The 13,493-nt window shown below is 43.9% G+C and overlaps 1 protein-coding gene across 3 annotated transcripts in view; it reads left to right on the top strand.

Moving 5' to 3' along the window:
- The window catches only part of RYK (receptor like tyrosine kinase), a 128,323-nt gene extending 119,623 nt beyond the window's left edge, over nt 1-8,700 (top strand). For all 3 annotated transcript variants that reach the window (XM_077291274.1, XM_077291275.1, XM_077291276.1), the window contains 2 exons: nt 7,269-7,405; nt 8,055-8,700. In XM_077291274.1, the coding sequence (XP_077147389.1) occupies nt 7,269-7,405; nt 8,055-8,166 (249 nt within the window). In that variant the 3' untranslated portion in view covers nt 8,167-8,700. The remainder of the gene's footprint in view (nt 1-7,268; nt 7,406-8,054) is intronic.
- Nucleotides 8,701-13,493: the final 4,793 nt, after the last annotated feature.

Below are 13,493 nucleotides of genomic sequence, written 5' to 3'. Positions count from 1 at the left end.
ATGATACAATGTGTGGCCACACAACAAGGTACCAGACAGAAGGTCTGACCCAGTGGCTCACAGCCAGAGGCGAAAAAGGCACCAAGCCCGACACACTAATAATACCCCCTGAGGCAAAGGGCACTGAAACCCTATGATGCAATATGATGCATATAGGAACTATGAAGCAATATAACGCAATATGATGTCCAAAGGCACTATTAGTCTGATTCAATATGATGCAATATGATGCACATAGGAATAATGAAGCAGTATGATGCAATATGATGCATGAAGTAACTATGAAGCGCTATGGTGCATATAGGAACAATGAAGCACTCTGATGCATATAGGAGCTATGAAGCAATATGCTGTAATATAATGCACAAAGGCAATATGAAGCACTATGATGCATATATGAACCTTGAAGCAATATGATGCATAAAGGCAATATGAGCACTATGATGCATATAGGAACCATGAAGCAATATGATGCAATATGATACATGAAGTCACTATGAAGCGCTATGATGCATATAGGAACCATGAAGCATTCTGATGCAATAAGATGCAGAAAGGCAATATGAAGCACTCGATGCATAAAGGAACCATGATGCAATATGATGCACAAAGGCAATATGAAGCACTATGATGCATATAGGAATAATGAAGCACTATGATGCATATAGGAACCATGAAGCAATACAATGCAATATGATACATGAAGCAACTTATGAAGCGCTATGATGCATATAGGAACTGTGAAGCAATCTGATGCACAAAGGCAATATGAAACAGTATGATGCCACAGAGGCACTCAATATGATGCATAGAGGCACTATGATGCAGTATCTTGCATAGAGGCACTCAATATGATGCATAGAGGTACTATGATGCAGTATTATGCACGGAGGCACTCAATATGATGCATAGAGGTACTATGATGCAGTATTATGCACGGAGGCAATCAATATGATGCATAGAGGCACTATGATGCAGTATTATGCACGGAGGCACTCAATATGATGCATAGAAGCACTATGATGCAGTATTATGCACGGAGGCACTCAATATAATGCATAGAGGCGCTATGATGCAGTATTATGCACGGAGGCACTCAATATGATGCCTAGAGGCACTATGATGCAGTATTATGCACGGAGGCACTCAATATGATGCATAGAGGCACTATGATGCAGTATTATGCACGGAGGCACTCAATATGATGCATAGAAGCACTATGATGCAGTATTATGCACGGAGGCACTCAATATAATGCATAGAGGCGCTATGATGCAGTATTATGCACGGAGGCACTCAATATGATGCCTAGAGGCACTATGATGCAGTATTATGCATGGAGGCACTCAATATAATGCATAGAGGTGCTATGATGTAGTATTATGCACGGAGGCACTCAATATGATGCATAGAGGCACTATGATGCAGTATTATGCACGGAGGCACTCAATATAATGCATAGAGGCGCTATGATGCAGAATTATGCACGGAGGCACTCAATATGATGCATAGAGGCACTATGATGCAGTATTATGCACGGAGGCACTCAATCTGATGCATAGAAGCAGTATGACTTACACTTTTAAGCAAAAGAGCCATCTATCAGAGTTCCAGATAAATCTCCACTCTGAACAGTACATCTCATTTGTCAGACTGACTCCACCCAAAGGCTAATTAATGAGCAGCAGCTGGAGGGCAGTCTTCATGGAGACAATGTGCTGAATTAACACCTTGTGTCCTCCTCTGGATGGAGTAGTTAGGTTTCAAAGAAAAGTGAAACACTTGCTTATTGAACCAGAAAATGGAAAGCATGCTTCCAAAAAGTCACTCTGAAGCCCAATCATAAGGCTCTGTGCAGACAAGACCTGCAACTAACTGAAGTCCAGTCATGAGATGTAGCCTGGACATATGGCCCTACCATAGCCTAGAGGTCCAAGGCCTAGCTGTAAATGGGTTCCAGGTACAGCTTTGGCACAAAGGCATGAGACTAGAGTCAGCCCAGAGGCCCAGGCCATCAATGCAACATTAAACCATGCACTCACCTGTGCTGGCTCCATACCTGCTAGAAGACAGGGGGAGCTGGTAACGCCGAGAGCCTACCGTGGAAGGAAGTGGCGTCCCATCAGGAATGCTGCATTACTGCCTGTGCACCCTTCCGTGTTCCATCGAAGAATGCACGCCGATCCTATGTGCCGGCGCCCCTTTCTGACGTCACCAGAAGCACAATAGACTTCACCACACAACTTTCGGGAGTAGCGGTGTTTTGCCAATCGGCGTCCGAGCCGAGAGCCCCCCCACCGGGAGGAAGCGGCTCTACCCAGGAGCCCGTCCGCTTGACTGGTTTCTGGGGCTGAGGGACTCCCCACCGGGGAGTTTCCACCCTGGGCTACTTGACAGGGGGAAGGATTGGACCTGCCGCACGATCCCCCTAAGCCCATTGCACAGGCTGCCTGTTGGCTGAGGAACCTCTCAAAGAGGAGTCTGCCACGGTCCGTCTGACCAGGAAAAGGGAAGGTTGAAACCCCCAAACTCTGAGTCCATCTGGTACAGCACTGGTAGCTGAGGGACCTCTACCCAGTTAGGTGTCGGCCACGGACCACTTGATAGGGGGAAAAGAATCCACAGGCTATCTTCGCTCTAGGAGCAACCTCTCATACGTCCGTCCCTGTAGGGACAGGAAAAAACACTGGAGTGTGGTGGTGGGAGGGTTCTTTTAACCTCTCTATGATACTGTCCCGCTATAGGTCAAGGAAGGACGTCCTCCATGGTGCTGTCCTGAGGGAAGTAATGGAAAAAATGCTTTGTTTTTTTTGCTGACTGTACATAAATTTACCGACCATTTGCAATCTAGCTCCTCCATGACCGTGGTGTAACCAGTGAAGTATATCGTGGCACTACTGTGTTGGTGCACAAGGTAGGTTCCCCAAACCAGTAGACGTAAATAAAGTAAAGAAACTTGGCACTCAACTTGGTTATGTAGGTAGTATTGAATATGCTTTTTATTTCAAATAGCAGTCCCAATATAATAAACGTTTCGGTCCGCCATAGACCTTCTTCAGTAGACCGACTGCTCGAGAGATAGGTGTGAGAGGTGTCTCCGGATATAGCGTAGATCCTTGTATGTAGGAATACTTGTGGATCAAAAAGAGGACTGTAATGGTCGCTCAGATTTAGTTTAAAGGATAGTATTGTTTATAGGTGATAGATTTCCAATTATGGTATGGTGTGGCTATTGGCAGTAACAATCTGTATTAATATGCGACAGGATTATACATCTAATGTAGGTGGAGTAGGATAGGGTAACCCTGTGGGTGAAGGCTTCACCATGTATAATGTATAAATTATGGCCACAAGACGATATATGCATCAATAGTGCTGCGATCCCCAGAATACTGTGGAGTATGAGTGGGACGTGGGACGTGCCATAAAAGGAGCGTACCTATGTGTTAGGAGTTGTGAACGCCACACAACGCGGTGTCCGGTGGTGTAACCAGGCCCTTTCCAGAGACAGATGCTGGTCCCAAACCTGGATATAGATGTGCTGTGAATTCTTGAGATGGAAATACACTTAGGTCCAGAAGTATTTGGTCAGTGACCGAATCTTTGTGATTTCTGCTCTGCAGGGCACTAATTAAAGTGGTTGAATAAAAATATCCTGTGAAACGTTTAGGACTTGCAACCATTTTTCTAAAAAGCCTCCTCATTTCCGGGGCTCAAAATAATTGAACAATTTAATTTTACCATAAATAAAATTTTAATTTTTAACACTTTGTAGAGAATTCTTTGCAGGCAATGACTGCCTGCAGTCTGGAAGCCACAAACGTCACCAAACGCTGGGTCTCCTTCCTTGTGATGCTTTGCTGGCCTTTACTGTAACTGCCTACAGTTGTTGCTTGTTTGTGGGTCTTTCTGCCTTAAGTTTTGACTTAAGCATGTGAAATGCTGCTCGATGGGGCTGAGATCTCGTGATTGATTCAGCCATTGCAGAATATTCCACTTCTTTTCCTTAATCTCCCGGGTTGCTTTCACAGTTGGGTCATTGTCCATCTGTACTGTGAAGCATCATCCAGTCAACCTTGCTGCATTTGGTTGAATCTGAGCAGTATCACCCTGTACACTTTAGAATTCATCCAGCGGCTTCTGTCCTCAATCACATCATCAATAAACACTTGTGACCCAGTGCCATTGGGAGCCATGCGTGCACGCACCTTCACATTGCCCCCACTATGTGTTACAGGATATGGTATGATTTGGATCATGAGTCATTCCATGCCTTCTCCATACTTTCTTCTTCCCATCATTCTGGAACAGGTTAATCTTAGTTTAATCTGTGCAGAGAATGCTTTTACAGAAATGGGCAGCTTCTTTAGATGTTTTTTGGCAAAGTCTAATCTGTCCTTTCTATTTTTAAGGCTGATTAATGGTTTGCATCTTGTGATGAACCCTCTATATTTGCTCTTATGAATTCTTCTCTTTATCTTAGACTTAGATACCGAAACACCTTCTTCCTGGAGAGTGTTCTTCACTTAGGTAGATGTTGTGAAGGGGTTTTTCTTTACCATGGAAAGGATTCTGCGATCATCCACCACTGTTGTCGTCGGTGGACGTCCAGGCCTTTTTAAGTTCTCGAGCTCTGATAGATTTTTTTTTTTTTTAACCTAATGATGGTCAGTTTCTCTTCCATTGAGTTCTACTTTGACCGCATATTGTAGGTTCACAGCATCAGCTTCCAAATGCAAATGCCACACGTGAAATCAGCTTTAGACCTTTCACCTGCTTAATTGATCATGGATTGACGATGGAATAGTCCATGCAGCCTATTAAAGAGCTTTTGAGATCATTGTCCAATTACTTTTGGTCCCTTGAAAGAGGTGGCTACAGAGCTGTAATTTAGGATGTGAATACCCTAAAATTAAAACTAAAAGTCTTCACCTTAAGCCCATAACTACCGTATTTTTCGCTTTATAAGGCGCTCCGGATTATAAGATGCACCCCACATTTTGAGGAGAAAAATAGGAAAAAAACTTTTATTTTAATAAAATGGTGCTTCTTATAATCCATGCGTCTTATCCCTTGCCGGGGGTGGTAGCTGCAGTGAAGCGGGGTTGCTGCTAGAGGAGGCAGGAGTGGAAAGTTGCTGCAGGACACATGCTGGGATGAGGGGGGGTTCCAATGTGCGGCGCGCCGCTGCGGGTGTCCGATGCAACAGCTGTGCTCTGTCACCGCGCTCTGTCCCTGGCGATTGCTGCTGCCGCCACGCTCTGTCCCCGAGTGCTTGCCGCTGCACTCTGTCCCATGCGGCGTGGGGGGCTCTGCCTTTCCATCCATGCTTTCCTGTGCATGTGCAGTGGATTCCTACCGGAAAAATGGCCGCCGGGAGGCGGCGCATGGGCAGATGGGGATCTCTGCACTGAAATCTCCGTGAAATTTCTGTGCTGAGATCTCCATCTGTGCATGCGCCACCTCCCGGCGGTCATTTTTTCCGGAAGGAATCCACTGCACATGCACAGGAAAGCATGGATGGAACGGCAGAGCTCCCTACACAGCATGGGACAGAGTGCGGCGGCAAGCACAGGGGGACAAAGCGCGGCGGCAAGTGCCGGATACCCGCAGCGGCAGCACAGATAAGGTATATCTGCATTGTAAGACGCACCCCCATTTCCCCAAAAAAAATTTGGGGAAAAAAGTGCATCTTACAAAATGAAAAATATGGTACATAACTATATCTTGAATATGTTTTTGAAAACATCTAAAATGCCAGAATGTGTGTCACTGTCCAAATATTTCTGGATCTAGTTGTAGACCGAAAAGGTGCAAATTGTGTTCCCCCCACTTTGTAGAGAGCGGCTGGTTTCACAATTGTGCAAGGTGTGCAGATAAGAAATCAGCAGCTGCCTCTGGACCAATATATGCAAATGAATAGTATTTAATGGTAATTATATTGATAATTTTATTTTTATCACATGATGATTTCTGTCCGCACCCAGTTATAATTCCCTGCCTCACTTACTCCTCCTTGTTTCACTTTAGATTTTCTGTAAGTGTAGATATAATTTACTAAAGTGAAACCTATTCTATCAACTACACAGATAAGGCTGACAGGTGGAAGCATTACACTGGTTTACTCACCGGGCTGCTGGTGCTACTGGGTTCATACTCCACCTACACAGAGCAGCCCTGTAATAAGTCATCTCTCTTGTGTTACACGCTCATGGCGTCTTACCAGGGCTGTACAGAAGGTGCCCTGTCTGGGGTCACCTGCACCTTACATCATCGTGTCCGCACCCTTTACAATGGCACTTTTTCTATTTTCACATTTATATAAATGGTTGTGTTGTTTTATTATGTCACTAATCTGATTCCCATTATATCAAATATGAAAACTCACTTATCTTATCAGCAGCCAAGACTTCAGAAATGTCCCGAGTGCCCAGAACATTCCACAATATCTGTGTGATTTCAGACTTGCGAAATCAGACTTCCTTCTATTGAAGAAACACTCAAGAGTCTTGTTCCCAGCAGAAAGTAGAAAATGACCTGGTTCAAGGAGTCATTATTATTTATCATCGCTTTCTATGGCCGGTCCCTACAGACTTCTCTGCATTGTCCAACAATCAGGATTTATGTTTTACCTTTGTCCCCTGCCCCAGCAAATAGCTGGCAAAGGTGGCGGGGGGCACAGACACTACTGCGGGGGCTGCTATATCGAGGCAGGTTGTGTCATTCTGCAGGCAGGCTGTTACTGTAGTTGGTCTAGGGACTAACATACTTCTGTTCCTGACTGTGGAGCGATGGATGTGGAGCTTCACCTACAGCTTGATACATCTGTGTGCAGCGGAGGTTCTGCAAGCTTCTGTAGATCGCCCCACGCCAGCCAGTGGGGACCCAAAACATGTCTCTTGCCCAAAACATGTAGAGTACATTTCCTTTCATCCAAAATATAATAATCAACATTTATTAAAAAAAAAAAAAAGCACATGATTTGGAGCGATTCATAATTTGGAGCAGTTTCAGATCTGCAGCCATAGGGGTTGTAGAGGTAGTGGTAATAGCCGAGCCCTTCTGTCATATAAGGACCCGGCATAAATGGAGGCTTTTGCTCTGCAGCAAAGGGGAAATCCGGTTGTTTGGGTTTTTTGTAAAATTTTAAAATGTTACATGAAGAAATGCAATTGAAAAATAATAATCTGATGTTTGCAGTAGCTGGTTGGTTACTGTCTGGATGCAGAATTGCTCTCACGCACCGTGTGTATTGCGCTTTCTTGCAGTGGGCATTTGGAGTAACACTATGGGAACTGATGACGTTGGGACAGACTCCTTATGTTGATATTGACCCATTTGAGATGGCTGCTTACCTAAAAGACGGCTACAGAATAGCTCAGCCGATCAACTGCCCCGACGAACTGTAAGTATGAGTTCTGTACAACGTGCCAGTATGTAGAGACAAACATGACTTTGGTGGTGGGAATGGCTCTGATGCTGCTTTCTGATGTCCTTCATACCTAATTATTCTTTCATTTATGCTTATATAGCACTAACATATTCCACAGTGCTTTACAGACATTGTCATTTAGTTCTCTGCATGATTTATTGGCATCTCTGAATGTTGGAATACTTTGGTTTTCTAAAAGACCCCTTTACTTGTGCCCCGTTATGATCATTGTAGAGAGGATTATGTAGGAACATCTTTTGCGTTGACCGTCCCGGCCCGTTATGTTTAGTCATTGATTTGCATGCACAGCATGTTCTGTTACCGGATTATTTGGAAATACAGATCAGCCCCCTGGCCGGGCGGCCGCCATTTAATAGGCAGGACATCCTGCTCTGAACACTCCACTACTCACATGAACATTTCCCACTGTGCACTTATCAGACCTAGGCTCCCCATCACAACACCTTCTGCACCTTCCCTAATAAAGTTATGCGTTCCTCCATCTTGACACCCTCCTTCATATCTACAGATACAGCGAAGATGACACCTGTTAAGCTTCATTTTTGCTGTTGATGTTGCATCATGGCCATGTATAACCTTCTACCACCCTCCTGTTCTCCAGGTTTGCAGTCATGGCATGCTGCTGGGCTTTGGACCCTGAAGAAAGGCCCAAGTTCCAGCAACTGGTACAATGTCTGACTGAGTTCCACTCCGCCCTCGGAGCGTACGTGTGAGCGGAGACGATTACTCCTCCGGAAGAACAACACTGCATGGACTGCAGAGATCTCACAGCACAGTGCCTTAGGATACTACGTTAATCTTCATTTTTATCTTTTTTTTTTTTTTTTACTTTTTTTTTTGTAAAATGCTTTTATATCAAGTATTTTATAGCTATTAGATCTTGGTTTTGTAGACCTGGGCGGATTGAACACTATACGGAATAACACAACGCCATCTGGTCTCTGTTGAAAGACACTATGAATAGTTTCTACGAAGGACACTCAATGCCATGAAGACATTTTGTATTTTATAAATATTGGACGTTTTTATTTTATTTTAAGCCTTCCCCTTTTGTTACTTTTTTTTTTTAATATATAGGACCTTTTTTATTTTGTAATGGTATGTTTGGACGTCTTTAAGATGCATTGTTCCTTTGTAAAAGGGTGAAAAATAAGTTATAACACTAGACAATGCCTCCTCATGTATGCTTTCATTGACTTTGATGCATCAGTTCACTTTGTATATAAAGGATAACTTGTTTTCTACAACGCTCGCACTACATCTATTTTGCGGTACACTTGTACATTTATTTACTGTGTTGGATTATTATTATTCCATAGTGGTACTATTCCATTTCTGACATGGATATAAATGCACATGCAGGATTCACCGCCTGAAGGAGCTGTCCGGGATGTACATATTTATCACCTAGCCCTAGAGCTTCTGCACTTTATCTCCATGTCAAGTGAACTCAGTAGAGGCCATTAAACAGTGAGGTTCTGCCTAAAGATTGCTTACATCTGGCTACTGTCAGAGCAGATATCGGCTGATTGGTGGGGGTGTCGGATATTGGTCCCCACCCATCTCACATTGATGACTTTTCTAGACTAGGTCATCAGTATGTTTCCAGACAACCCCTTCTAGACTAAACCTCATGTCATCTAGAATTGTCATTCAATAGCTGTAGGACCAGTGGGTTAACCAGACACTTGGTGAGTCCAGGGAATAAGCGAAAAAACATGAGTTCTTGGCTATGGTTAAGAACATAGCCAATCCCTTACCTTGAGGCCAAATACACATGAACGTTTATCTAGTGTGTGTGGGGCCTCCTGATTCTTCCCACCAACAGATTATTCCCGGAATTAAAATACCAAATCTTTTGTTTTTTTTCAGGACATAAGCAGTCAACAGAGGTGTCTGACTACTTACACCACTCTCCCCATTAAAAACCCCTTACCACTAGGCTTTGGGAAGTCCAGTAAAATCTTTGAGACAAAAAGTACTCAGCCGACAGACATACAAGATGTCCACTGTGTGCACAAGTATTAGACCATTTGTATTTTTACTTCAGTGGAGCGATGGAGCATTAGTCCTGCATAAAAAAAGTTGTGGTTTTCTTGGAAGATTCAGACTTTTTATTCTATTACTGTTTGAAGAAAGTGTCCTCTAATATCTGGCAGTAGGTTTTGGAGTTGATTTTTAGTTCGTCTTCAGCCAAAAATGTCCAACTAGCTCATCTTTAATAAATGCGAGCCCATAGCAGGTCCCACCTCCACCTTGCTCGCGTGTGAGTCAAAGTGGAAGTTTGTGCTGGTCACTGATCCAGCCAAGAACCCATCCATCTTGTCCATTAAGAGTTACTCTCATCTAATCGGTCCATAAAATCTTTGAAAAATCAGTCTTCAGATATTTCTTGGCCCGGTTTTGAAGTTTCTTCTTTTGTGTCTTGATCAGTGGTGGTCAGGTTCCTTCAGTCGGCCATGTCTTTGAGCACTGTATACCTTGTACTTCTGGGCTCCAGGGTAGGTTGTAGCTCTGGAATATGACAGAACTGGAGCATAATGGCTTCTTGGTTGCTTCACGTTTGATTCTTCGCACACCTTTTTGCAGTTAATATGCTTCTTTTTTTACCTCAACACATATTTTGCAACCCTGTTGACTATTTGCAAGAAAACTTTTGATGGTTTTGTGATTGCACCCCAATTGCACAGGCTGACGAAGAACGATGAGTCCGTGATGAAGAGAATAAAAACCACCTGATGAAGACTGCGATATGCTGTTGAAATGCGTTGTAGATTAAAGGGTTTTATTCTCTTCACCACTGGCCTCCTGTGACTTTCATCTGAGCGCTCTGCAGACTGCGTTGCAATTTTTTTTCTTCGCATCCCTCGATAAGAATTTTTAAACAATTTTTGACTTTATAAAGTCCATTTTAATCTCTCTTTTGGCCCATTTTGCCTAAAGAAAACAAGCTGCTTAATAATTGTGCTTGTCTTGATAAAGGGTATAATATCCTTAGGCCTCACCCTCCCTTATTACACAAATACACATCACCTGATCTGCTTCATCTAATAAGCATTCACACTGTTACAGCCTGGAGGGTGAAAATCTGCATAAAAGTGATGATCCGGTCAAAATACTCCCCTAATAATTGTGCCCACAGTGTGTAGTCGCCTTTAAGGTACCGTCACATTAAGCGACGCTGCAGCGATAGCGACAGCGATGCCGATCGCTGCAGCGTCGCTGTTTGGTCGCTGGAGAGCTGTCACACAGACCGCTCTCCAGCGACCAACGATGCCGAGGTCCCCGGGTAACCAGGGTAAACATCGGGTTGCTAAGCGCAGGGCCGCGCTTAGTAACCCGATGTTTACCCTGGTTACCAGCGTAAAAGTTAAAAAAACAAACACTACATACTCACCAGCGCGTCCCCCAGCCTCTGCTTCCTGACACTTACTGAGCTCCGGCCCTAACAGCACAGCGGTGACGTCACCGCTGTGCTTTCACTTTCAGTTTAGGGCCGGCGCTCAGTCAGTGTCAGGAAGCAGAGGCTGGGGGACGCATGTAAGTATGTGCTGTTTGTTTTTTTAACTTTTACGCTGGTAACCAGGGTAAACATCGGGTTACTAAGCGCGGCCCTGCGCTTAGTAACCCGATGTTTACCCTGGTTACCAGTGTAAAATATCGCTGGTATCCTTGCTTTTGCTGTCAAACACGGCGATACACGGCGACCTAGCGACCAAATAAAGTGCAGACCTTCTAGCAGCGACCAGCAATTTCACAGCGGGATCCAGATCGCTGCTGCGTGTCAAATACAGCGATATCGCTATCCAGGTCGCTGCAACGTCACGGATCGCTGGCGATATCGCCTAGTGTGACGGTACCTTTAGTCCCTGCATTTCTGTCCACTGCAACCAAAGGTTGATCTTATACAGAATAAAAGGAGTCACTCATTTCCATGGTAGGTGCCAAAAACTCCACGATGGCTCTTGGAAAAATCTTGGTGGTACGATTCTCCCATCCATGATCCTTACATGACATGACTAACTGATCACATGCATCCTTCTGGTCTACATTGATTGATCGTATAGATGGTCATACACATTAGTCAAAAGTTTTAACCATAATCGGCATTTAGCAGGTGGAAAAAAGTTGTTCTAGCCGTCGGTAACATACCGACATCTTCTAAGTGTTAATGATGATTCTGTTTATTGCCTCATAGTCAGAAGCAAGATCTTCTGTTCTCAGGAATGATCTTTCTTTGAATGGACATTCTCAGTTCTTCTCCTGGTGTCATTGATCATGTATGACCAGGTTAAACAACTGTAATGGCCAAAATGGAGTAAAATATGTATCTACCATGTTTTTCCAAAACTAAGACCGGGTCTTGTAGTATTTTTGGCTCCGAAAGATGCGTTGGGGCTAATTTTCAGGGGATGATTTATGTTTTTCCCATGAACAGCAATCCACATTTATTCTTGACCAAAAACTGAATGTGCAGTGTGTGGGGCTACTAATAGAGTGAGAGCTCTGAGAAATTGCACAGTTTTTCCTCCCTTCCCCCTAACGCTGACCCTGCACACCAGACTGTCTCCTGTTCAGTTTCTCTAGACTCTGACCAGTAAGAAACCTTTAGTGACATGATGGTCATATGACTCTGAACTCACCAAAAGTCCTTAATCAGTCTTAACCTAGGAGTAGAAGCGCTGGGCGGCCCCTAAGAGAATGAGGACCCTGGGCAATTGCCCAGTTTCGACTCCACCCAAGCCCCCCCACCCCCAGTGCTGGCTTGGACTGTGACTAGGGCTTATTTTTGGAGTAGGTCTTATATTTCAAGCATACTCCAAAAATTCTGTAAAATCATTCTAGGGTTTATATTTGGAGTAGGTCTTATTTTTGGGGAAACATGGTAATTGTCCAGCCTTCAGCCCACAGTTGGGTAATGTTTATGATAACCTAATAATGAAGGCAAATACCAGTGCTTCTCTCTATATATCACAATCTAAAAAGTATAGCTGATTGGAGAGATACAATGAGACTTTGGCAGAAATCTAATATCCGTTTAAAGGGCCATCAGATTCATGCTGCCCGAACCACAAGCATCATGACTCACACAGCGGCTATGCGATTGCAGCAAGGTATGTTTTACATATACTTTGAAAAGCTGGCCGGAGACTGTGAATCTTGGATCACTGGTCAGAGACTGGTCCCCAGCAACATTTCCAGACCAGTTGGCTGAGTAAGTCTCTCCCTATATGTGAACATAGGGAGAGACCTGACAACCAAGAACGGGACCTGCCTTGGACTTGTTAGCTGAGAGACCCAGTCCCCAGCCGGCTTTTCAAAGTATGCTTACTCTGAAACATGGTGTCTGATTCATGTTACCCACGTTTTGGTCAACCTGAATCTGATGACTGGTTCCTTCTAATGATTTATTGACTACACTGAATTGCTTCCATTACTTTGGTACTTCTTACCCCTTCCATTCCCCCTCTCACCTTTTAAGACCATGTTGACAGTAAAGTGTTTACAGTCTACTTGAAAGAACATAATTTAATGGGGGATCTCCAGAAAACATTTCCCTCAAAACCGTGAGCAGGTCCCATTTGTTACTAATGCTGACGCAATGGCCCATGAACAAAAGTGCCGCTGCTTTTCAGAAAGTAGAAACCATGTGACACTGCAATTTCTAAGTCCAAGGATCTTTTTGAACAAGGCTGTGTTGGGGGTCTTTGAACCATCACTTCTGGAACATTGACATTTGCATAGTACAAGACACAACTGTGTAAGTTGTAAGTCTGAATCCGCATCGCAGAAATTCCTACACTTGTCTGAGTAGAACTTGCAGAAATCTACAGACGTGCCACTAAATACTTGCATCTAGTCTCAGAAATGTCCGCAATGTATCTGCCGCACATAAATCCATCCTCGGGGAAGGCTCACGTCTCCATATTGCGTGGCTATATAAATGTAATCCGCACCACGGCTGTAACTATCGACTCTTCCTGCATCATGAGATACTAGGTCAGGCCATAAATTATTTAGATTTAAAAAATGTCCGTAA

This window comes from Ranitomeya variabilis, chromosome 2 (assembly GCF_051348905.1).
Source record: "Ranitomeya variabilis isolate aRanVar5 chromosome 2, aRanVar5.hap1, whole genome shotgun sequence".
Taxonomy (NCBI): Eukaryota; Metazoa; Chordata; class Amphibia; order Anura; family Dendrobatidae; genus Ranitomeya; species Ranitomeya variabilis.
The sequence above is the reverse complement of the archived record's forward strand: the minus strand, read 5'-3'. Positions and strand labels throughout refer to the sequence as shown.